Raw genomic sequence first — 27430 nt, forward strand, 5'->3', positions numbered from 1 at the left:
CACTCAGAGACAAATCCAGCCAATAGGTTTTTGTATAGAAAAATATCTTTTCTTAGTTTATTTTAAGAACCACAGGTTCAAATTCTACATGTAATATCTCATTCGAAAGGTATTGCAGGTAAGTACTTTAGGAACTTTGAATCATTTCAATTGCATGTATACTTTTCAAGTTATTCACAAATAGCTACTTTAAAAGTGGACACTTAGTGCAATTTTCACAGTTCCTGGGGGAGGTAAGTTTTTGTTAGTTTTACCAGGTAAGTAAGACACTTACAGGGTTCAGTTCTTGGTCCAAGGTAGCCCACCGTTGGGGGTTCAGAGCAACCCCAAAGTCACCACACCAGCAGCTCAGGGCCGGTCAGGTGCAGAGTTCAAAGTGGTGCCCAAAACGCATAGGCTAGAATGGAGAGAAGGGGGTGCCCCGGTTCCGGTCTGCTTGCAGGTAAGTACCCGCGTCTTCGGAGGGCAGACCAGGGGGGTTTTGTAGGGCACCGGGGGGGGACACAAGTCCACACAGAAATTTCACCCTCAGCAGCGCGGGGGCGGCCGGGTGCAGTGTAGAAACAGGCGTCGGGTTCGCAATGTTAGTTTATGAGAGATCTCGGGATCTCTTCAGCGCTGCAGGCAGGCAAGGGGGGGATTCCTCGGGGAAACCTCCACTTGGGCAAGGGAGAGGGACTCCTGGGGGTCACTTCTCCAGTGAAAGTCCGGTCCTTCAGGTCCTGGGGGCTGCGGGTGCAGGGTCTATCCCAGGCGTCGGGACTTTGGATTCAAAGAGTCGCGGTCAGGGGAAGCCTCGGGATTCCCTCTGCAGGCGGCGCGGTGGGGGCTCAGGGGGGACAGGTTTTGGTACTCACAGTATCAGAGTAGCCCTGGGGTCCCTCCTGAGGTGTTGGATCTCCACCAGCCGAGTCGGGGTCGCCGGGTGCAGTGTTGCAAGTCTCACGCTTCTTGCGGGGAGCTTGCAGGGTTCTTTCAAAGCTGCTGGAAACAAAGTTGCAGCCTTTCTTGGAGCAGGTCCGCTGTCCTCGGGAGTTTCTTGTCTTTTCGAAGCAGGGGCAGTCCTCAGAGGATGTCGAGGTCGCTGGTCCCTTTGGAAGGCGTCGCTGGAGCAGGATCTTTGGAAGGCAGGAGACAGGCCGGTGAGTTTCTGGAGCCAAGGCAGTTGTCGTCTTCTGGTCTTCCTCTGCAGGGGTTTTCAGCTAGGCAGTCCTTCTTCTTGTAGTTGCAGGAATCTAATTTTCTAGGGTTCAGGGTAGCCCTTAAATACTAAATTTAAGGGCGTGTTTAGGTCTGGGGGGTTAGTAGCCAATGGCTACTAGCCCTGAGGGTGGGTACACCCTCTTTGTGCCTCCTCCCAAGGGGAGGGGGTCACAATCCTAACCCTATTGGGGGAATCCTCCATCTGCAAGATGGAGGATTTCTAAAAGTCAGAGTCACCTCAGCTCAGGACACCTTAGGGGCTGTCCTGACTGGCCAGTGACTCCTCCTTGTTGCTTTCTTTGTTCCCTCCAGCCTTGCCGCCAAAAGTGGGGGCCGTGGCCGGAGGGGGCGGGCAACTCCACTAAGCTGGAGTGCCCTGCTGGGCTGTGACAAAGGGGTGAGCCTTTGAGGCTCACCGCCAGGTGTTACAGCTCCTGCCTGGGGTAGGTGTTAGCATCTCCACCCAGTGCAGGCTTTGTTACTGGCCTCAGAGTGACAAAGGCACTCTCCCCATGGGGCCAGCAACATGTCTCTGGTGTGGCAGGCTGCTGGAACTAGTCAGCCTACACAGACAGTCGGTTAAGTTTCAGGGGGCACCTCTAAGGTGCCCTCTGGGGTGTATTTTGCAATAAAATGTACACTGGCATCAGTGTGCATTTATTGTGCTGAGAAGTTTGATACCAAACTTCCCAGTTTTCAGTGTAGCCATTATGGTGCTGTGGAGTTCGTGTTTGACAGACTCCCAGACCATATACTCTTATAGCTACCCTGCACTTACAATGTCTAAGGTTTTGTTTAGACACTGTAGGGGTACCATGCTCATGCACTGGTACCCTCACCTATGGTATAGTGCACCCTGCCTTAGGGCTGCAAGGCCTGCTAGAGGGGTGTCTTACCTATACTGCATAGGCAATGAGAGGCTGGCATGGCACCCTGAGGGGAGTGCCATGTCGACTTACTCGTTTTGTCCTCACTAGCACACACAAGCTGGCAAGCAGTGTGTCTGTGCTGAGTGAGAGGTCTCCAGGGTGGCATAAGACATGCTGCAGCCCTTAGAGACCTTCCTTGGCATCAGGGCCCTTGGTACTAGAAGTACCAGTTACAAGGGACTTATCTGGATGCCAGGGTCTGCCAATTGTGGATACAAAAGTACAGGTTAGGGAAAGAACACTGGTGCTGGGGCCTGGTTAGCAGGCCTCAACACACTTTCAATTGTAAACATAGCATCAGCAAAGGCAAAAAGTCAGGGGGCAACCATGCCAAGGAGGCATTTCCTTACACCAAACTTCCCAGTTTTCAGTGTAGCCATTATGGTGCTGTGGAGTTCGTGTAAAACAGACTCCCAGACCATATACTCTTATGGCTACCCTGCACTTACAATGTCCAAGGTATTGCTTAGACACTGTAGGGGCACAGTGCTCATGCACTGGTGCCCTCACCTAGGGTATAGTGCACCCTGCCTTAGGGCTGTAAGGCCTACTAGAGGGGTGACTTATCTATACCTGCATAGGCAGTGAGAGGCTGGCATGGCACCCTGAGGGGATTGCCATGTCGACTTACTCGTTTTGTTCTCACCAGCACACACAGGCTGGCAAGCAGTGTGTCTGTGCTGAGTGAGGGGTCTCCAGGGTGGCATAAGACATGCTGCAGCCCTTAGAGACCTTCCTTGGCATCAGGGCCCTTGGTACCAGGGGTACCACTTACAAGGGACTTATCTGGATGCCAGGGTGTGCCAATTGTGGAATCAAAAGTACAGGTTAGGGAAAGAACACTGGTGCTGGGGCCTGGTTAGCAGGCCTCAGCACACTTTCAATTCAAATCATAGCATCAGCAAAGGCAAAAAGTCAGGGGGTAACCATGCCAAGGAGGCATTTCCTTAGTGACATTTTCCATATATATCTAATATATATATATATATATATATATATATATGTGTGTGTGTGTGTGTGTATATATATATATATATATATATATATATATATATATATATATATATATATATATATATATATAATATATGTTCAATGGCATGTGTAGCTGCAGATACACATGCTTTGCACATCCCGCCATCTAGTGTTGGGCTCGGAGTGTTACAAGTTGTTTTTCTTCGAAGAAGTCTTTTTCAAGTCACGAGATCGAGGGACTCCTCCCCTTTCGGCTCCATTGCGCATGGGCGTCGACTCCATCTTAGATTGGGTTTTTTTCCGCCTTCGGGTCCGGACGTGTTCCTTTACGCTCCGTGTTTCGGTTCGGAAAGATAGTTAGAATCTCGGAAAATTTGACGGTATTGTTTGCGTTCGGTATCGGGTTAGTTACAACAGATTGACACAGACTTTTGAAGAGCTCCGGTGGCTCTTCTGGGTTTTTTCGATCCCCCGTCGGGGCCTGGTCGGCCCGACCATGTGTCTCTTCAAGGCTGATGGAACGGACCACATTCCGCTTCTGCCCCAAATGCCACAACAAGTATCCGTATACAGATCAGCACCTGGTCTGTAACTTGTGTTTGTCTCCAGAACACAGAGAAGATACTTGTGAAGCCTGTCGAGCGTTTCGGTCGAGGAAGACACTAAGAGACCGAAGAGCAAGAAGACTGCAAATGGCGTCCGCGCCGACAGGACAAACACGCTTGGAGGAGGAAGAAGAAACCTTCTCCATCCAGGACTCGGACTTGTAAGAGCTCGATCCCGAAGAGACGCCTAAAACCCTGAGTAAGACGTCGACACACAACTCACGAGAAGACCACAAAAGCCCAGGAGACGCCACCGCCAGCAGGCCATGGCTTAACCCGAAAAATAGGTGACCGACCATCGGCACCGAGAAAGGGCACGCATGTGTCGAAGTCATCCGACTCCGGTCGAGATACCGGCACACAGCAAACTCGAGCCCGAGACAGCGGGTCCTAGCAAGTTCGGCACCGAGAGAGCGGCACCGAAACAAGTCGGCACCGAGAGACCGGGACGCCGAAAATAAAGAAGGTGTCGTCTGAGCCGAAAAAGGCTACCAAAAAGGTTTCTATTCCGAAACATCCAGCCTCGGAACTGAAATCAGGTTCCTACACAGAGGAACAGGGACTGTCCTCCCAAATGCAAGGACATAAGTTCGGACAAGAACTACAGTCAATGGAGCCAGACTACACTCAGAGAAGGCTCCACATCCAAAAGGACACAGGGAAGATAAGTACTCTTTCCCCCAATTAGGATGAAAAGAAGACTTGCCTTTTAAGAAAAGGACAAACAACCACAGGCAAAGGTGGCAAAACAAACACCGCCACCATCCCCACCACAATCAACGCACACATCACCGGTAGCCACTCCACCACTGATGCAATCCCCAACTCATACTGGAATGAGTCAGGATGATCCCGACGCATGGGATCTTTATGATGCGCCAGTGTCAGATAACAGCCCAGACTGTTACCCAGCGAGGCCGTCGCCACCTGAGGACAGTACAGCTTATACACAGGTGGTGTCAAGAGCAGCTGCATTTCATAACGTCACCTTGCACGCAGAACCTATTGAGGATGACTTTTTGTTTAATACACTATCCTCCACTCATAGCCAATACCAAAGCTTACCTATGCTACCCGGAATGCTAAAACACTCCAAACAGGTGTTTCAGGAGCCTGTGAAGGGCAGGGCCATAACTCCAAGAGTAGAAAAAAAGTACAAGCCGCCGCCAACAGACCCTGTATATATCACGCAGCAATTACATCCAGACTCAGTGGTAGTAGGGGCAGCTCGCAAGAGAGCAAACTCTCACACCTCAGGAGACGCACCACCTCCAGACAAGGAGAGTCGCAAGTTCGACGCTGCAGGGAAAAGGGTTGCAGCTCAAGCAGCAAACCAATGGCGCATTGCCAACTCACAAGCACTTCTGGCAAGATATGATAGAGCTCATTGGGACGAAATGCAGCATTTCATAGAACACTTACCCAAAGAGTTCCAGAAAAGGGCACAACAGTGGTGGAGGAAGGACAAAGTATCTCAAATAATCAGATACGGTCAGCAATGGATGCAGCAGATACAGCTGCAAGGACAGTAAATACTGCAGTAACAATAAGGAGACACGCATGGTTGCGTACGTCAGGATTCAAGCCGGAAATACAACAAGCCGTGCTGAATATGCCTTTTAATGAACAGCAGTTGTTTGGGCCGGAGGTGGACACTGCTATTGAGAAACTTAAAAAAGACACTGATACGGCAAAAGCCATGGGCGCACTCTACTCCCCACAGAGCAGAGGCACATTTCGAAAGACACAATTTCGGGGGGTGGGGGGGGGGGGGGGGCTCTGAGGTCAACCCACAGAAGCCACAACCTCACAAGCAAGGCCCACTTATCAAAGCCAATATCAGCGGGGAAGTTTTCGGGGGCAATATAGAGGGGGACAATTCCAAAAGAATAGAGGGAAGTTCCAAAGTCCCAAAACTCCTCAAAACAAGCAGTGACTTCCACGTCACAAATCCCCAACACATAACACCTGTGGGGGGGAGACTAACCAAGTTTTACAAACATTGGGAGGAAATAACAGACACTTGGGTCCTAGCAATTATCCAGCATGGTTATTGCATAGAATTTTCAAATTCCCTCCAAACGTCCCACCGAAAACACACAATATGTCAAAAGAACACATGGATCTTCTAGGACTAGAGGTCCAAGCATTGCTACAAAAAGGAGCAATAGAATTAGTACCAATTCAACAGAAAGGAACAGGGGTTTACTCTCTGTACTTTCTCATACCCAAAAAAGACAAGACTCTAAGACCTATATTAGATCTCAGAACATTAAATACCTACATCAAAACAGATCACTTTCACATGGTGACATTACAGGACGTAATCCCACTGCTCAAACAACAAGACTACATGACAACACTAGACCTAAAGGATGCATATTTCCATATACCGATACATCCTTCACACAGAAAGTACTTAAGGTTTGTATTCCAAAGGGTACATTACCAATTCAAGGTGTTGCCATTCGGAATAACAACTGCGCCAAGAGTTTTTACAAAATGCCTGGCAGTGGTAGCTGCACATATCAGAAGGCAGCAAATACATGTTTTCCCGTACCTAGACGATTGGTTAATCAAAACCAACACGCTAGAACGGTGTTCACAACACACAAAGTATGTCATAGAAACCCTCCACAAACTAGGTTTCTCAATCAACTACACAAAGTCACACCTTCAGCCGTGTCAAACACAGCAATACTTAGGGGCGACAATCAACACAGGAAAAGGGATTGCCACTCCAAGCCCACAAACGGTACAGGCATTTCACAATGTAATACAGGCCATGTATCCAAAACAAAGAATACAAGTCAAAATGGTGATGAAACTCCTAGGCATGATGTCCTCATGCATAGCCATTGTCCCAAACACAAGGTTGCACATGCGGCCCTTACAACAGTGCCTAGCATCACAATGGTCACAGGCACAGGGTCAACTTCTAGATCTAGTGTTGATAGACCGCCAAACATACACCTCGCTTCAATGGTGGAACAATATAAATTTAAACCAAGGGCGGCCTTTCCAAGACCCAGTGCCACAATATGTAATAACAGATGCCTCCATGATAGGGTGGGGAGCACACCTCAATCAACACAGCATCCAGGGACAATGGGACACTCAGCAAAAACAGTTTCACATAAATCACTTAGAACTACTGGCAGTATTTCTAGCGTTCAAGGCATTTCAACCCATAATAAGCCACAAACACATTCTTGTCAAAACAGACAACATGACAACGATGTATTACCTAAACAAACAGGGAGGGACACACTCAACACAGTTGTGTCTCTTGGCACAGAGAATATGGCATTGGGCGATTCACAACCACATTTGCCTAATAGCACAGTTTATTCCAGGGATTCAGAATCAGTTAGCAGACAATCTCTCTCGGGATCACCAACAGATCCACGAATGGGAGATTCACCCCCAAATACTGAACACTTACTTCCAAAGTTGGGGAACACCACAAGTAGATCTATTTGCAACAAAGGAAAACGCAAAATGCCGAAACTTCGCATCCAGGTACCCACAAGATCAGTCTCAGGGCAATGCGTTATGGATGAGTTGGTCAGGGATATTTGCATACGCTTTTCCCCCTCTCCCACTCCTTCCATATCTGGTAAACAAGTTGAGTCAAAACAAACTCAGACTCATACTAATAGCACCAACTTGGGCAAGACAACCTTGGTACACAACACTACTAGACCTCTCACTAGTGCCTCATGTCAAACTACCAAACAGACCAGATCTGTTAACTCAACACAAACAACAGATCAGACACCCAAATCCAGCATCGCTGAATCTAGAAATTTGGCTCCTGAAGTCCTAGAGTTCGGACACTTAGACCTTACACAGGAATGTATGGAAGTCCTAAAACAAGCTAGGAAACCTACCACTAGACATTGCTATGCAAATAAGTGGAAAAGATTTGTTTATTACTGCCATAATAATCAAATTCAACCCTTACACGCATCTGCCAAAGACATCGTAAGATACTTACTACATTTGCAAAAGTCAAAGCTAGCTTTTTCTTCCATTAAGATACATCTTACCGCAATTTCAGCTTACCTGCAAATTACGCACTCAACTTCACTATTTAGGATACCAGTCATAAAAGCATTTATGGAAGGCCTAAAGAGAATTATACCACCAAGAACACCACCAGTTCCTTCATGGAACCTCAACATTGTCTTAACACGACTCATGGGTCCACCTTTTGAGCCCATGCACTCTTGTGAAATGCAATACTTAACTTGGAAAGTTGCATTTCTAATTGCCATCACATCTCTAAGAAGAGTAAGTGAGATTCAAGCATTTACCATACAAGAACCATTTATTCAAATACACAAGCATAAAGTAGTTCTACGGACAAATCCTAAATTTTTACCGACAGTCATATCACCATTCCACTTGAATCAAACAGTAGAATTACCAGTGTTTTTTCCACAGCCAGATTCTGTAGCTGAAAGAGCGCTACATACATTAGACATCAAAAGAGCGTTAATGTACTACATTGACAGAACAAAACAAATTCGGAAAACAAAACAATTATTTGTTGCTTTCCGAAAACCTCATGCAGGAAATCCGATTTCCAAACAAGGCATTGCTAGATGGATAGTTAAATGCATTCAAACTTGCTATCTCAAAGCAAAAAGAGAACTACCTATTACACCAAAGGCACACTCGACTAGAAAGAAAAGTGCTACCATGGCCTTTCTAGGAAATATTCCAATGACTGAAATATGTAAGGCAGCCACATGGTCTACGCCTCATACGTTTACCAAACACTACTGCGTGGATGTGTTAACAGCACAACAAGCCACAGTAGGCCAAGCAGTATTACAAACTTTGTTTCAAACAACTTCAACTCTTACAGGCTGAACCACCGCTTTTGGGGAGATAACTGCTTTCTAGTCTATGCAAAGCATGTGTATCGGCAGCTACACATGCCATCGAACGGAAAATGTCACTTACCCAGTGTACATCTGTTCGTGGCATGAGTTGCTGCAGATTCACATGCGCCCACCCACCTCCCCGGGAGCCTGTAGCCGTTTCGAAGTTGATCTTGAACATTTGCAAATTTGTAAATATATCACTTTAAACTACATTATGTACATACATATTCACTCCATTGCATGGGCACTATTACTATAATACACAACTCCTACCTCACCCTCTGCGGGGAACACAATCTAAGATGGAGTCGACGCCCATGTGCAATGGAGCCGAAAGGGGAGGAGTCTCTCGATCTCGTGACTCGAAAAGACTTCTTCGAAGAAAAACAACTTGTAACACTCCGAGCCAAACACTAGATGGCGGGATGTGCAAAGCATGTGAATCTGCAGCAACTCATGCCACGAACAGATGTACACAGGGTAAGTGACATTTTCCATATATATATATATATATAATGTATACAGGGAAACCGTACAAATATTTAAAAAAATTACCTCCACAGGGCACGGGTGCCCCCCTGTCTATTTCCTTTTTTTTTTTTTTCTCAATTTTTTTTTTTCTTAATTTTTAAACCCCTGCGTGGCGCGATCGGGTGAGGGCAGCCCGCACTGAAGCGGTTAAGTATTCCATATTAATAGTAGTGGTGAATGGTGTACAAGGACATCTTATATACACATTTTAAATGTACCAATATTAGTACTTTTTCCCTAGTGGTACATAACTGAGAACAAGTGCACTGAAGAGGATACCCTTTCGCTCGCAAACTTCAGTGGTTTACCTCCGGGTGGTGCGCGCTTATTTTGTTCCTGATATGAGAAAAGATTACAGGGGAGGAAGATAAAGAAATGGCATTGCTTTCTCGATTTGACCAGCACACAGACTTCTGCCTTTCACGCGTCAGGTCTGCTAGAGACTGGAGCACAGACCTGCTGGATGAGTGTTCTAATATTGTAGCTATGAAAGAAAAGATTGAAACGCTAAATAAAACCAAATCTGATGCGTGATTATTGAAAAGGTAAATAAAACCAAATCTGATGCATGATTATACCCTGTTTCTCCTTCTATTTGCTGTTGTGCAAGACTAGAGCCTACGGTGCTCGTCCAGAACAATTCTGGATATAAGAAAAGGCTAGGGCGAATGTAGACTGTTGACTGGCATTCTTTATACAAAAGTTATTTTGAAGTAAATGTAAAGTATTCAACAGTGGACGAAAAGGAAAAAATATCTGAAACCCTATAGTTGCAAACCTTTTAGTGCAATGTCCTGCATATGTTAATGGATGTACTTGATTTTAATACACGAGATCGTGAAATAGCATAAGAAATTATTTTAAGACCAGCTAAAATTACACACATTAAAAGAGACTGTACAACTTTATAAAATGGTTAGCAAAATACCTGATAACACGGATAATCCCATATCCACTTTATCTGGTAATGTATTCATATATTTGCTGTGTTCCTTCTATACGTTTTCAGGACCCTCAATGCGGAGGTGTCTTATGTCTGTATGTTTTCTTTTTTTTTCTTTCTGCAGCGGCTGGATTGCAGCAATCTCCTTTTTTGGGACAAATGTGGGCTCCGCAGTAGTGATGTTGATTCCCACCATTATGTTCACCGTGGTAGCTGTTTTCTCCTTCGTTGCTCTCACTAAGGTACAGCTCCTAGTAACATGTTGGAATGTTCTGAGAAGATCCACAAGGCCTGCACGGTGTCTTAGTGTAGCATGTTAAGCCATGCCTGCTTTTATCAGTGGTTGATACTGTAGAGAACTTTATGGGAGTGGTTTCAGAGAGTTATGGTGGGGTTGACTCCTGCAGTGCTTCTCAGGGTTTCTTATTTGTGTTTCATTGCAAAAGGATTATTTTCTCTTTAGGTTGACTGGAGGGTTTTTAGATTGCTCCAATCTAGTTGGGCTCTATAGTTTGTGTAAAATATCCCAAGGCGTCAGACTGTATTCAGAAAACTCAAAAGCACTGCTATTGAGCACTTGCGCTTACACCATGTTTAGGCCCGCCAGTCAATTGGCAGGTTGCTCCTCGCCCTAGACCAGGTCCAGATGACCCTGTGTTTTGTGTTTTTTAATGTATTTATTTTTAAACTCCACAACCAACTCCTGTGAGACTAGTGCTGCAGCATAGTCAACCCTAATACCTTTCTGACTCCTCCTCCAGACAGTCTAAAGGTTTGGCAGGAGAATGTTCTCCACATCCATCCTTGCCTTGAGCCCATTGGTCGATGTCAGCTCCCTCTTTGGATGCTACACCCACACACTTTGACACATGGTTAGTGAGATCCTACCGGCATTTCCAGAAGAGTTAAGGGTTTTCTTTGTCCAAACCATTCAGGATTTGCTAGGATGCAGCTACATTCGTCATCAGCTCGGGCCTATACTGCAGGAATGTGATGCTCTGTCCCCAAGCGTGGATGAGCTCCACCGGTTTCTCCCAGGACCTCCTGGTGTCCTTAATGGAACTGCCCTTCGATGGTAGCGTCGTGTTTGGCGAAAAGGTGGGATCTGCCTGGGAGTTTTTCAAGGACAGCCAAGCACAGCCTGCTCTATAAGCCTTTCGGCACGAGCCCGGCAAAACACCTTTGTTTTTTCTTTTTTGTGATGTCAAGGGCTTGACGTATCAGCAGCTTCAGGTCCTGCTTCTATGAAACGGCAGTCCTCTCAGCCCTTTCAAATTAACTACTACTAGGTCATCGGAGACAATGTACGTCCCAATTCCTTGCCTCTCCAGCAACAACCTCTAAACCCCATCATCCTATTTTGACACCTCTCCCTCTCATAGCCCCCAAAACCAGTCCCAGGACCCTTGTTTCCGGTCGAGGGATGGCCTGGTAGTTTTGTCTAGACTGTTGCCATGGAGAGCATGGTCAAGACTGATTTGCATATGGCTGTGTCCAAACTGGAATGGCGTAGCAAGCACAACAATGTATTTAGGCCCAGATTTATGACTGAGGGGTGAATGTTTGACATTGTTCAGCATTCAGTCTATCATCTGGTCTTTTTGCTTTTGATTTGAGCCGTTTCACAGACCCGCTACCTTTGGTGGTTCTGCTTTGGTATCTAGTCACAAGATGAGGAATCTGCTATGAGAGGATCTTTCAGAAGAACAAGGTACTTACCCTGTGTAACTCTTTTTCTGGTGAATACTGTGTCTAACTGCAGATTCCTCACTGCTCTCCTATCTCCCAGTTCTGAGGAATGATTTCCTTTCCCCGCTCATTGGTTCCCATTTTAGGAATCTGCTCCTTAGTTCTTCCAATTCTTTTTTTAAGGATGCGATACGTTCATTAAAGAAGTTGACAGTGTAGTGGTGATGCGTACATGCAGCTCATATCTTACTGCAGAACGAGATTGACGAGTAGTCTCACACCGCCATCTACTGGCACACGAAAGCAGTGCTTTTGAGTTTTCCTGGTTCCGTCTTGCGTCTGTGGATAATCACAAGGTTTGAAATCTGTGGTTAGATACAATATCCAACAAAAAGTGATATTAAAGGTAACTGACGTGTTTATTTCCTTGAGTTGCAGTGCTTGAAATAATTGTAATATTGCCTTCATTAGACTATCTTACTTTTTTTGGTTTATTATTAGGGTTGTTTTCAGCACATCTGAGTTTTGTCCTTTATCCGTTAAAACGTGATTTGTTTGTGTGTTTAGTATTTTACTTTTAATTATGAACACTTTCATATACATTTTAAAAAAATACAAAATCTTCTAGCAAAATACTTGTTCCATCGAAGATCTGGTCAAAGATGAGTAACATTCATAAGATAGAAAATACTTTGCTTTCAGTATACTTGGCAGTTCGTGACTGCAGGTCCTCTTAATACCAGTGCAGAAAAAAGACTGAACATGATCTGCATACAGAGCGCTTGCAAAGTCTTTACCCTTGTGTGTCCAATTACTGCACTATTTTTCAAACCTTCTCTATAAAACCTTTAGAGACGGGGAAAGGAGACACATATTGCACTGGGACCCCTCTTGGCAGAGGCAAGGATTATTTGTGAGAAGTGAACATTTTGAATGTTGTAATTCAATGTTTTGATGATAAAACCAGTCTGCCCAGGATAGATGATTTGGAATTCTGCTCCATTATGTCCCTAGTTAGGACCTCTTTACTTGCCAGACTTCCCATCATCCACCTACACAGGAAGTGATATCACTGAATTCCCCATCAACATCTGGACATAAAGTGACATTACTAGTTTTGCCACCAAACCCTCTTTAAAAGAAGATGCCATGCAAGAGGACTTAATTTCCCATGACCCATCAGCAACAGAAATGACATCACTGCAACCTATACACCCCTCCCCCCCCATACAGCCCTAACCCCAGACTTACTTAATGGCTGTTGCAACATGCACGTGCAGTGGGATGCGCTGCTTCAGTGCCAGAGGATTTCCCATCTGCACCCATACGTGCCTTGACTGCCCCCAGCACCAGGAACCCTGGTCCAGTCACTGCCCAGCGACACCGGCACCCACTGCCGGTTCTCCAGCAGCCACAAACCAACAGCCTCCATGCAAATACTAATAACACCCTCAACACGCCCCTCCCTACATACACGCCACACAAGCATCAGCGATGCCTTCCCACTACACACCACAGCAAGCCCACACATCAACACCTACTTGCTGTGCTTCTCAACACACAATCACTCAGCAAACACACAACCGAAGTTTGGGACCTGCTGAGTAACAACACAACTGACATCCTCTTTATCACAGGCCTGACTCAATCCCTCCTCATCTCTCAACATTGTTAGGGGAATCCCAGTGGGCCAGAAGATCGCTCGACTAGACTGCCTTCACAAGCCAGTAGGAGGACTTGCTGTCATCTAGAAGAAACCCACCAAATGTACATCATCCACAGAGAACGCCACCCTATTCGTGAAACATGTACTGCAGATCTTAGAAAACTTTACTCTGAACAGAACCCTAGCCTACTGACCACCTGATCCATGAGTCACCTTTTACCTCCCTTCTTAACAACTTTGATGCTCCTCTCACCATCCACTCCAGAGGCTACATTCTCCTTGGTGACCTCAACCTTCACCTGGAAGACCAAAACGAACCCTGCTTCACAGAATTCCTCGATAACTTGCCCAGCTCATCCCAGAGCCGACATACACTGCAGGACACACTGGACCCTGTTCACCACAGTCGACCACATAAAATACAACTCCACCACACTTCTTATATAGACTAACCACTCCATCCACCTCTCCTACCAGATTCGGCATTCCAAGCCGCAACTGGGGCAAAATCACAGGAGGAGACTGTCTCAGCACCCTCGGCATGAATCAACCTAGCTCCACAGACAACCTTGACTACAGCAACTGCATGAGGATCACACTAGCAGGCCATCCGGTCCACAGAAGAGCTCTGAGACACCAAACAATACTGTAAACAGCTAGAAAAGAAATGAAGACCCAGCCACAACACACAGAACTACCTATAAGATTGCACTCGCACACCAGCAGATGAGACGCCACAATAAAAAAGCACTAGGGGACCATATCGAAGGAAATTCCAACAGTTGCAAGGGGATCTTGTATACAACTTTTTCCACAGCAATATTGCATGCATCTACAGCAACTTCGCACACCAACCCAACCCCAGAGAACTCAACGTAAACCTATCCAGCATAAACCAAGACGGCCACCTGACCGAATGGACAACCCTCACCAGAAACAGCACAGCGGCAGTCATGCAGACCATCCACTTAGGGGTTCCTATGGACTCATTTCCCCCACCACATCTACAGCCTGGGACCATCACCAATTAGCACCACTCTGACCCATATCATGAACACTTCTGTAACATCCTTCACTTTCCCAGATTAATGGAAACCAGAAATAAGTGCCCTCCTCGAGAAGCCCACAGCTGACCAGAATCAACTGAGCAACTTTCGACCCTTCTCCCTGCTTTCCTATCCAGCCAAAGTGATTGAGAAGATCGTCAACAAGCAACTCACAACCCACCTCGAACTTCACCATCTTCTAGACAACACAGTCAGGATTCTGAAAGAATCGCAGCACCGAATTAACACTCATTGCTGCCACGGATGACATTTGAATCATCCTGGACCAAGGAGAAACAGCGGCCCTCAACCTTCTGGATCTCTCAGCAGCCTTCCACACTGTCTCCCATAACACCTTCATCAGAAGATTCCTTGAGATAGGCATACAAGGCTCCCCTCTCAAATGGATCTGTTCCATCCTCACTGGAATAACCCAAAGGTTCAAGCTGCCACCCTTCACATCAGAGTCCAAGAAACTGATATGTGGAGTCTCACAGAGACTTTCCCTTAGCCCACCTGTAGGAAAGTACACTCTTTTTGGCATGTTACCTCCAGTTTCTGCCTGATTTCAGCGTGTTTGACTGTGTCCCTGGGATCCTGCTAACCAGGACCCCAGTGCTTATGCTCTCTCTCCTCTAAATATGGTCATTGCATACTGGTAATTCAGTATTTTATCCCAAATTGGCATACTGGTCACCCCTTATAAGTCCCTAGTATATGGTACTTAGGTGTCCAGGGCATTGGGGTTCCAGGGGATCCCTATGGGCTGCAGCATTTCTTTTGCCACCCATAGGGAGCCCATGCACAGGCTTCTACAGGACTGCCAATGCAGACTGTGTGAAATGGTGCATGCGCCCTTTCACAGCCATTTACACTGCACCAGGTCACTTATAAGTCACCCATATACCAGGCCTTCCAACCCTGAAGGCTGGGTGCAGAGTACCTGTGTGTGAAGGCACCTCCTGCACTAGCAAAGGTGCCCCCACATCGTCCAGGACCATTTTCCCGGACTTCGTGAGTGCGGACACGCCATTTTATGCGTACACAGGCCATAGGTCACTACCTATGTACAGCTTCACAATGGTAACTCTGAATATGGCCATGTTTGGTAGCAAACACTTTGGAATCATACCTAAGCCTTTTGCAAGCATTGGTTGTATGATCCCATGCACTCTGGGGGCTCTTTAGAGGACCCCCAGCACTGCCATTACAGCCTTTTGAGGTTTTTCAGGCAGACCCAGCTGCTGCCACCTCAGACAGGTTTCTGACCTCCTGTTGCTTGAGCAGCTCAAGCCCAGGAAGGCAGAACAAAGCATTTTCTTTGGGAGAGAGTGGTGTTACACCCTCTCCCTTTGGAAATGGGTGTTACAGGCATGGTAGGGGTAGCCTCCCAGAACCTCTGGAAATGCTTTGAAGGGCAAAAATGGTGCCCTTCTTGCATAATCCAGTGCACACCGGTGCAGGGACCCCCAGTCCCTGCTCTGGCGTGAAACAGGACAAAGGAAAGGGGAATGACCACTCCCTTGTCCATCACCACCCCAGGGGTGGTGCTCAGAGCACCTCCAGCGTGTCCCTGGGTTTTGCCATCTTGGATTCCAAGTTGGCAGGGCACTCTGGGAGCATTTTAGGGGCCAGTGCCAGCAGGTGACGTCTGAGCCCTCCCCTGATAGGTGCTTACCTGTGTAGCTGACCAATCCCCCTTTCAGGGCTATTTAGGGTCTCTCCTCTGGGTGTTTCCTCAGACTCTGATTGCAAGACTCCAGCAGGAATCCTCTGCATCCTTTACTTCACCTTCTACCGAAGAAACTGTTGCAGTTTGTAGAGTTTTGGAGGGTCCAGATGCAAAGAAGCAAAGACGACTTCTGCAACATTGTAACTTCAGCTCCTGCCAGCAACTGGAACTGTTTAGAGGTCGTGCATCCTCTGAAGACTGCCTGTCTTCAACCTGCAAAAGAAGAACAAATGAATCTCCCTTGAATTGAAGGAATCCCTTCCCTGCTTCAGCAGGCACCCCTCTGCAGCAATGACAGGTGGCTTGGGTCCCCTCTCCTGAAGAAGTGCGTGGATCCAGCAACCGGGTGATGGACTGAAGTGGTCCTGACGGTCCTGAAGTCCAGCTGTCCAGCTTTGGTGGAAGTAAGAGATTGCCTCCCCACGCAAGACAGTACCCCAGTGCACCGCGAGTTCTGCAGTTGCCAAGGCTTGTTGGCATCCTTCCCCGAAGTTCTTCATGCACCGTGCAGTTCCGGCCCCCAGCACTACTTCCTGCAACGCACAGCCTTCTGCGTGGTTCTCTGGCAGCATGGGATCCCTTTATGTAGTGCTGCGTGGGCCTCCTTTTGCACCTTCTTTGTCCCCGTGCTGTGGGACTTCTGTTCACGCTGCCTGATTTTCTGAGGGCTCTCTGAGTTTCTGAGAGCCCGCTCTGCTTCCTCCTCTAGGTTAGAGGCCACTAGGTCCCTCCTGGTCCCAGGCAGCGCCATTTTCCGCTAACCGCAAGCTTTGCATGTGCCAAGGCTTTTTGGCAGAATCCAGCGACGCAAACCAGACTGCAATCATCTATCCGGCGTGGGACATCATCTACACCAACCAGGAACCTGCATCAGTCTTCTTGGGTGCAGTACTGACTGTTCTTCTTCACCGGTGGTTCTTTTGCACCTTCATCGGGATTAGCAGGGGCTCCTGTTCTCCCTGGACTCTTCAGTGCTTTTTGGACTTGGTCCCCTTCTTCCACAGATCTTCAGGTCCAGGAATCTATCATTGGTGACTTGCAGTATCTTCTGGTTCTTTCAAAATCTTCTATTGTGTGTTCTTGTGTGTTTTAGGAAAGTTACTGTGATTTACTCATGCTTTCCTGGGCTCTGGGGTGGGTTCTATTACTTACCTTTGGTGTTTTCATACACACTCGGCGCCCCTCTACACACTACATTTGCCTAGGTGGGAAACAGACTTTCACATTCCACTATTTTAGTATATGGTTTGTGGTCCCCCTAGGCCCATTGCAACCTATTGCGGTTTTCACTATTTGCACAGAACTGTTTTTACAGCTATTCCTACATTCTACTGTATATTACCTACCTCATAAGGGAGTATTGTCTCTAAGGTATTTTTGGCACTTGTGTCACCAAAATAAAGTACCTTTATTTTTGTAATATTGAGTATTTTCTTTCATGTGTGTGAGTACTGTGTGACTACAGTGGTATTGCAAGAGCTTTGCATGTCTCCTAGTTAGGCCTTGGCTGCTCATCCACACTACCCCTAGAGAGCCTGGCTTCTAGACACAGACTACATTTCACTAATAGGGGATAACTAGACCTGGTATAAGGTGTAAGTACCTTTGGTACCCACTAACACTTTCCAACATCATCCAATCACAAGACATCAGTCATCTCCTCCACTGATGGCACCCAACTCCTCCTCTCCCTGACAGACAAAACAACCACAACCACAGCCAGAACCAGCTTCATGAACCATGGTAGCAGACTGGATGCGAACCAACTGTCTGCAGCTCGACTCCGACAAGACGGAAGTACTGATCTTCGGCAACAAGATCGCCCTAAGGGACTGTTACCTGGTGGCTGCATGAGATAGGGCCAACATTCACACCCACAGACCACGCAAGAAATCTGGGGATCATCCTGCATCTGCAAAAACAAAATTGGAGGTCGCTCAATCTACATCACACCCAAGACATGGGATGACCTCCCACTAAACATCAAAGCCTCCTCCTCACTTCTTGAGTTCTGCAAGGAGCTGAAGACTTGGCTCATCTTATAAGCACCTAGGGGACCACAAACCTACACTCGTGCCCAAGCACCTGGATAAACTCTAGTGTGCTATACAAATCAATATAACATAACATAACCACTGAGGATCAGGTTGACCCACTTTGACTGGGCCGTTTGACAGATATATTTGCCTTTTCCAAACTTTAAACTCATGTTAATGGATGTTACACCATAATGTAAAAAATAAGTGCGTTATTTGAGACAATGCAGCTCAGTTATCAGCTTATGAGAAAAAAAACAACCCAAAAAAAAAAAACACATCCACTTTGTATTGAGAAGAAATGCAACATTGAGCTGACATGCAACAGGTACACATCATCTGTAAATGCTGGAAAAGTAGCGTTTTAGTGACACACTCACCGATTTTATTCCCATTCATGTGAGAAACACCAAAACAAGTAGTTTCCTAAAGTCTGTGTTTGAATGGCTTTAGATCATGGCTGGTTAACAATTCTATGTGCTACAAAATGATCTTGTGATGCATTACTGCCATTCCGTATTTTCTTCCTTAACAGAACGAGTGGGGCTTGCTTAGCGTTAAATTGCTATTCAAAGTCTTTCATGTTCCTAATTGTTTCCTCTGATTTCTCTAGGTTCATAGGTTCTACCGAGGATCTGGCGGCAGCATGAGCAAGGCCCAGGAGGAATGGACCACGGGTGCCTGGAAGAACCCTCAAGTGCAGCAGGCAGCTCAGCACGCAGCCATGGGAGCTGCCCAGGGGGCTATGACTCAGCCCGACCCCCAGTACTCATCCACCCCAAACTATGGTTACTCAAACCAGTTGTGAGAGGGTCGGAGAGGACTCTGCACTATGGGAAGGAGTGATGAAGGAGCAGTAGGGTTTAGGGGGGAGGAAATATGTGGCAATGTGAACGTTTAGTATAAGGGAGTATCTGTGCAGGTTTATTTCCTTGTCTTGATAAACTAATTCCGTACATCCCTTTCTGTGCCAGCGACTCCGGGCATTGTTGAGCCACTTGTATTGTGCACCAGTTTTGTGCTGTATTTCCTTGTGAAATGGTTTGTGCTGGTGATAAAATTACTGTGGTTGTCGGTGTTTGTTTGATGAAATCTGGAAACAAAAACTGAAGATGAAACACAAATGTCAGCCTGGTGGCGAGGTGGAGATACTTGAAGCTTCCTGCATTTTTCAGTGGCTTCTGCAACACTGCCTGTTGTACTGGGTTCGCCATATTCTATATCCGTTGTATATTCGAATGAGACTCAAGCCAGGGTAGATCAGCCTGTGGCTTTCAGGGCCCAGCTGCTGTTAGGCACAGTTTCTATTGGCAATAGCCTAGATTTTTGCGAAGACGTGGTCCTGTATGTGGAAGGTGTGCTTATCGATTTATGTTTAAGAGCCAGTATATTGTGGATATGCTTTTTGCGTGGAGCGAGATGAGTTTATTTGGCCTGAAGAGTTCTCATTTGCATACATAAGGTTCAAAGTCTTAAAGCCATGCCTACCTTTCTGTTAGGAAAAAGTCTCATTCAGTTCTTTGTACCCTAACTTGTGTTCCTTTGCTGCCATGTTGTTCTCTCCATCAACTGTTCTAGACTTGTCCCACCTCTTCGGTGTTTTACCTTCTCCCTCATTCCAGAATATGATCACAGGTTGTTTGTCGGTATTACATTTTACAAGCTATAATGAAATCAATGTAGTACTGTCTCATACAGTCCAGATTTATTTTTGAACTCAGTTTATTTTTTAGCTTGCACGTTGCAAACCGGGCTGCACTGGACATTTTGACACTGGCATTTTCTGGTGGGCCGCAGGTTAAGGGGCTGATTTTTGTGTAGGTTTGGCTGCCATGACTCAGTCATGCTCCTTGATGCCATTCTGGTCGCTGCCTTATGTGGTGTGGCGCTGGGCTGATTCCTATGCCAGGGTTGATTTTAATTTCCAGTCCAGCCCTGATTCCCTAATCCAGTTTGCCAGTTCTGGATTTCATTTACTGTCTTCTCCTATTTAAACATTATTCTTACCACCAGCCATTTCTTTCTCCCAAGACTCAAACTACATTGTAGATTTGCTCGTTGTTCTGTTTCAGTATTCTCTTCCAATTTTGTAGTCGGTTTATGCTGTAGACTCGAAAGATTCTTCTTAAGTGACTGATGTCAAGTTCACATTTCATCACACTCTTAACTATCAAAGAGGCCTACCAGTGTAGAGAAAAAAAGGATAGCTGTCTTTATCCAGCACTGCATTAGTGACACTCAACAACAATAAACATTCTAGAATAGGACTTTATTTGATGAAGTCTACTTGGGTTTTGAGATCTGTTATAATGACTCTCACCCGATAGACCAATCCGGTGTTCTGATTTGTCTCACGAGAAGCAAAGAAAATCCGGAGCAAAAATTATGGTCTTTAATTTTAAGAATTCAGCAGACTAGGCTGTATGAAGGGATGGTGGCTTTCTGTTCTGAACTACAAGCAGAGTCACTGAAATTCTGCGGCAGGTTTAACTAAATTATGCAGCAAGAAAAAAAAATATGCAGCGCATTTTGGCACATTTTCTCACCGTATTACTTCATTATTGCAACTTTTCTACAGAGTTTAACACTGTCTGGGCAAAAGGTCAGCCTCATAAGTAATAGTTTAGCACTCAAATACAGCAATAAGCAATTGAAAAGTGACCAGTCGACTTTTGTGAAGGGCTTTCTACTGCGCAGCAACAAGTCGGCACCTTTTTAGTAACTTGCCCAGTTTGAGCTGGAAACATTTATTTTGGTAAAATCTTTATATTATGCAACAGATGATTAAGTGGCAAATCCATAATTATGCGGAAAACGCAGCAGTGCAGATCCCTTAATTTCACTGGCCTCACTATAATCTACCTCTGTACTAGGTGTAGGAAGGAAATAACTAAGTTAAACAACTGCTATTCTGAAGCTGTTGATGTCTTAATGTAAATCTTTTATGTGGAAGAAGTCCTGCAGCAAATATGGAACACTTAAGGGACACTCAGTTATTTTTTTTAATTTTTTTTATTTATTTTTTTATTTTTACTTTCCTTGCAATTCTAAGGCATAACATTTTATATCTAGAACTGTGGTAGACATAACAATAATTTGGGTATTGAAGAGGATAGTTGCCCTTTGCAGTTGGAAGTGTGTAGAATTTGTAGGAAACCGTACAATATAAATGCACCCACACTGTTGCTAAAGTAAAATATTTTTTGGGGGAGAGGGATAATTATTTAAGGTACTAACATTTCAGTTAGTACCGGCAATAATTTTCACAGGTTTGCATTCATGTTATTTGAATCACCCTACCTTATGTTTGTGTAGTTTGCCTATGAGCTAATGTGTGATACATTGAAATCGCCAAAAAATTTGAATCGCTTGCTGCTGATGAGTTTCTGGTAATTTGAATTGAATGCTTCTGATTAGTTATTAATACCCTGACCTCAGACTTCAGTCATCCCATCAGTTCCTTTTAGATTTATGCTTTATCAGCAAGTGGTTTTCAAGTGTGCTGACCCGGCTAAGCTGTTTGCACGGATTAATATATTCAGTGCTTGCAGTGTCTGTCAATTTAGTCTGAGAACGTACACACGGTGTGATCAGAGTTTAGGACTGACATTAAAGGATCCATGTTTTTTTCTGTTTTTTTTTATTTATTTTTATAAAGAAGATACATGTCTATATGTACTTAAGAGCGAGTGACCAAAATATGTTCATCAATTTTGTGTAGTCCTAGAACAGGATATTTGTCAAATTGGAAGTCATGCAACTTGGATGAAAAAGCGAGGACAGTATTGGGAATTGTTATTCGTCCCCTTTCCAGTAGTTTGTTAGAGATTTAACATGTATAAAAAGCAGACTACGAACCATCTTTTTTTTAGAAATGACCATTTACAATTTGTGAAATTTTGAAAATCTCTACTTGTTGGAAAAATTGTAATAGTTATTTTTAAAAAATGAGTTGCACACCCATAAAAACAAATGTAACACAGGAAGATCCTATTTCACTGTGAGTAGGAAGATGTACTGTGGACTTACCTAATGTATGCCGTCCTGCACAATTTAGTTTTGTGGCATATAATTTATAGTTCGACCAGAATATAAAAGCATAATTTAAGGATCTGTTCCTGAATTACTATAAATTGCTTGATTTATCATTTGTAACCTGCTTCTACATTGAAATTACTTAAAATGATAAAAGCTCTTTCAAAATACTTAATCACTTATTTAGTGCACTGAAATGTTTGAGTCATCACTTTTTTGTGTATGTTAGAGTGTCAAGTAAATAGACTAGCCTCTCAATAACATATAATGTTGGGCCCCCATGGGCTTGGTAGCTGTTTATAGGAGATGATGACTATCTGAAACTAACTGGAAAATTGCAATTCTCTTAAAGTTAAGCAGATCTTTGCATATTCTGCAGGCGTATCACAGTTTTCAGTTTTGTTTTCTTCGTTTGATCTTTGAGTTTAGAGTTGGACAAGCACTGGGCAGTTTCTCTCAAGAGTATTTAAACACAACTTACTGCCTGTTCCTTAGAACAAAAAATCTTGACAGCATGAAAGATGGCCCACAGACAGCTTCTGAAGTAAGCAAAGCAAGCTCCCCCTTTTCTTGGTTTGATTACAATTTTGCAGTTTAGAAACGTACACTGCAGTAATCATTTAGGTGGGATTTTAGAAAAAAAAATCCCACCTAAAAAGGCATTTTTATGTCAAGTGAGCTTTAGGGCAGTTTATCAGAATCCAAGGCCAACAGAATTAAAGAAGGAAGAAACCCTTCCTTGAAATAAAAGAGGAATCTTCTAGCTTGATTAGGTGTTTTTTTTTTTTTTTTTAGCTCAAATGATGTTTGAGTAAAAAATATCTGAAAGAGCAGTATAGATACCTTGAACTAGTCTAGTCAGAAAATAGTCAGGATAAATTACGTTTCCGTTTGGAGAGAAAGAGCGAGAGAACAATTTATTAGATAATGAAACCATTTTGGAAGTGATGCACAAACTCAGTTAACCTTAATGGAGAAAGTGTACCAGTCTGTGCAATAGTGATGGTGGAGTGAATAACAGTAAATTAATTTAAAATCATTTGATTAAGATGCTCTGTCTGTAGAGGTAACATTTAGTGACCATGTAGGATCTGTCATTATAGGAAGTGAAATGGTTTGACCAGAGAGGTTGTGTATTTTTTTCTTCTCTGATCAATTCAGTTTGAGCTGCATAAATCATACCCACCATAATCACTGCTTAGATCTGTGTTAGCTAGATAGGGAATACGCATAATTGCATGATATTTGTGTTTCAGTTAGATCTTTAATCGTGTCATTATAAAACTATGCCTGTCTCTGTTCCTAAGTGCAAAAAAATAGAACTCGCTCCTTTGAATTTGTGGGAACAAGATAACTGTTGGATATTGTTATACAATAATGGTTTACATTTTTGGCACAGTAAACCAAAGTAAAGTGTTCATCAGTGAAATGCTATTGACACACAAACGCTCACTGCCGCCAACATGAGATGTTTGGCAAACAGACATATAGGACTTTCTAAAGCAGTTGTTAAACATTTTAGGATGAAGCACAGTATTTATGATATGTTAACATTGCTACCAGTCCATGAGAGGGAAAGAAGCAATCCCCCAAGTCGACAAATCTTTCTGTGGCAATGATTGTGCAGCTTTACAGGCGAAGATATGGCACATGCCTAGATAAATACCACATTTTGTTTTTAGTGTTTAATACGTCTAAACCTTCAATGTACAAATGATACGTGTAAACCAATTCTTATCAATAAAGCCTAAGAAAATAAATCACGTACGTAGTATTATAACAAATACTCTTAACAATAGGTAACAGCTGCTTGTATGCAGACAAACATATCTACATTAATATGTAGGGCTAGAGAGTGAGAAAGAAGTAAGCTTTTGTTGATTATGTCCCCTCAATTTAAGCTGTACTGCACAATAATTCATCCGAGAACAAATAGACACTCCTATAATTCACGGGGGGTGTATGTATGTATGTATGTATGTATGTATGTGTGTGTGTATATATAAATATATATATATATGTATGTGGTCAAGTTCTTGTCATCTTCTCACTCCTAGTGATCTCTCCAGGTTTGGATCTGTAACTTTGTCTTTTTAATACATCTGAGATATATATGTGCATGTTTACATGTATGGCTACTTTTGTTGCTCAAAACTTAAGAGGATTCAAACCCCATATTTCACATGGATGATGTCATTCCGATGAATCATTTTGTGTCATTAATGACAGTTCCATAATTCAAGAACATTATGTATTCCATCAACTGGAAGGATAAATTACTCTGACTTTTTTCTCACCAGGTAACTGGGCTCTAAGCATGACGTGTGATGTTCGATAATGAAAGCCTCAAAACACACTCCTCAGCTATATCCTTGACCTTGGTTTAATAAGCATGTACTTAAGGAAGGTTAAATGACATCTAACCAGTATGTTGTAGCGGAAGCACATTTTTACCTGAATAACGCATACGGCCTTTGTAGAAATCTTCACTTCTACGCATTGCTTCCTAAAACAGGGGAAAAAAAGTCTCTTCGGCCCCCCCCCACCTCCCCCCCACCCCACACACAGAACCACTTGTTTTTCTACAGAGAGCAGAGCCATATTATATCAAGTAGTTTACCTACTGTTATCTATAAACAGTTTTCTACTTGGTGGAAAAAGTTTATTTTTACGAAAACGCCGCCAAAAATAAAAATGTCAAGTAAACAATAAATTACTGGTCATATGTGTACTGGTCTAGAGAAACCATCCTTGGTTCTGGTGACTTAAAAAAAACACATATACCAGAAAGGACATGGGTTCATTTATGTTACACGAACCCCTTGTTAACATTAGTGGGCCTTAATCCAGTTCTCCAATTTACACCTTATAAATATTTTCCTTCTCCTTTTTAATATCTTCAAGTCGGAGTTTGTCTTCAAGTAGTGATGGCTAAGCAAGGTGATTTCTGTTATTCCTTGGTTGGATCTGTCTCTGAAGTGAATCTTGTCACGTTTAACTTTGGAGCAGACAAATACAGTTTCATGTTTTACTTTTTCCCCTGTACTGATATTTAAATAATAAAGACCAATACTCCGAGGACAAGCACATGCTAGTGTATAAGAGGTGTGGGACCATGGTGCAAAAATGGTAACTATATGATAACGTTAACTACCTTGTTGTTTGAGTTTGGAAGGAACACAAACAAGAGTACAAATATTGCCTTTCAAGTGTTTTCATCAGCTTTGCGCTGTTGGCATGGAAGTCTTTCTGGCAGGTTGTTCCTGGATTTCATATTTTCTAGCTAGAAGGAGGCTGTTGGAATGCCAACAAAACTGGGAACAATCACACCTCACTTTAAACATGTAACAGACTGGGATCAGCCGGACAGCAGTTACAGGACTTCTGGTTTGGTAGAGTTCTACTTTATTATGTTGTGCTTCACCTGGAGATTAGACAACCAGTTGCACTGAAAGCTAGAAGAGCAGAAAGTAATGGAAGGCCCTTCTATTATATTCTGTCTGACTAGAGAATGAGCCGTAGTCCTGTGTGTTCTAGGACATTGGGTGGTTGAAGCTCTGTCCTTTGTCTAGCAGACACACACCATTGGATATGTGGGTCCTTCTTAGCAATGGCTAAGGTTTACTTATTGATATGAGTGGTTTGGTCCTGAATCACACGGTCGGAGCTCATTCACATTTGCCAAGTTGACAGTTTTTAGCTCAAAACAAACTCATAAATTACTGATATTCAGGTCACTTCATGCTCTAACCCCTTTCCAATCCTTTCATCTCTGGTAGTAACCACCTTGTTTAGTGATTGTGATTACCTAGCTCGTCGTAACCAAATTTCAATAGTTTGTGCAATATAGGCACTTTTATCTAACTTAAACATTCCAAGATGTATCTGCATCAACTCCAAACTGAAGTCCTACTGTGAGGTTTCTTTGAAGTCCAGATCCTTGGAACATTGTGTGGAAAGAAACTTTCATACTACACCAAAACTGGAGGGGTGGGAATGAAATGAGTTTTAAGGCTGGAGAGGAATGTGTGGCCTTGTAAAGTGCTAGCTCAGAATGATATCTACTGGCTTGAAACTGCAAGCATGCACTTCACTCATTCTTTGAACAATTGTTCCTGGTGTTTCCACACTCTGCATTGTAATGTATGATTTCCTGGGTGTTTGCGCACACGCTCCTCATGCACTGAGACATTTGATTGTCGTCTGTAATAATGTTGCTCATAAGATCTTGTGCCAGGTTGACAGACTGAAACCCCCTTCTGGCAAAGTTTGTGATGATATAAAGTCTAATCTGCCTCACTGTCTTTGATGTAGCCTGTTAATAACTGTCTGGACTTAAACGAAATGCAGGGGTAAATAATTAAAGTAAAGATTAACCAAGTGTTCCGATGTTTTTTCTTGTTTGGAGTAAAAGTAAACAATATATTTTTTTTTTTTTAAAAGAGGAAGGCAGCTGGTGTTGACCTATTTTTAACAACAACCACAGATAGAAATACTTCAATGTTACGAGTATCTACTTGTAGACATCTGACCCATAGATTTCACAAGTCTCTATCAAAAACATTAACATATTAAACATTCTTATAAACTGGGGGCAGCACCCACCCTCGTTTTAGGCCAATTCTTATTACAAAGCTGCCCTGTAACCCAGCTTGACACAACTGAGTATGTCCTACATTCCCCTTATAGCGCAAACATCTTTCAGTTTTTTACGGGCCAAAACCTTTATCGTATGTCAAACTAGAAAAGCAATCACTCATTACACGTTTTTTTTATTTTTATTTTTTTATTCCTCCAACTATTTGTGTCTCAGGAAGATACTTAGATTTAAACCTTAATGGGGTATATGGCAAAAAATCGCTGGATGCTCCCTGCCCACATTGTGGTTCCCCATGCCTCATTTAGATGTGTGTGAGCAGTCTTGTTTCAGAAATTAGAGCTTCAGCTGGCTCTGCTACTGGAAAACCCCTTGCAGTGGGACAGCCACCATAGGCCACCATGCCAGTAGCGTTGGAAAGCCCATCCTATTTAGAGTAGGGCATTTGAATACCTTTTTCTTTACCCCTTGTAAATCCTAAAGTGCCTTCCGGAGTTCTGCTGTATGTAAACTTTTTCCAGTTGGGTATGTTGATGTATGGAAGCAGC

At 44.0% G+C, this 27430-nt stretch overlaps 1 protein-coding gene across 2 annotated transcripts in view; it reads left to right on the forward strand.

Moving 5' to 3' along the window:
• The window catches only part of SCAMP5 (secretory carrier membrane protein 5), a 157437-nt gene extending 130771 nt beyond the window's left edge, over positions 1-26666 (forward strand). For both annotated transcript variants that reach the window (XM_069222151.1, XM_069222150.1), the window contains 2 exons: positions 10206-10323; positions 18864-26666. In XM_069222151.1, coding sequence (XP_069078252.1) covers positions 10206-10323; positions 18864-19058 — 313 coding nt within the window. In that variant the 3' untranslated portion in view covers positions 19059-26666. The remainder of the gene's footprint in view (positions 1-10205; positions 10324-18863) is intronic.
• Positions 26667-27430: the final 764 nt, after the last annotated feature.

Source organism: Pleurodeles waltl, chromosome 3_1 (genome assembly GCF_031143425.1).
Source record: "Pleurodeles waltl isolate 20211129_DDA chromosome 3_1, aPleWal1.hap1.20221129, whole genome shotgun sequence".
Classification (NCBI taxonomy): Eukaryota; Metazoa; Chordata; class Amphibia; order Caudata; family Salamandridae; genus Pleurodeles; species Pleurodeles waltl.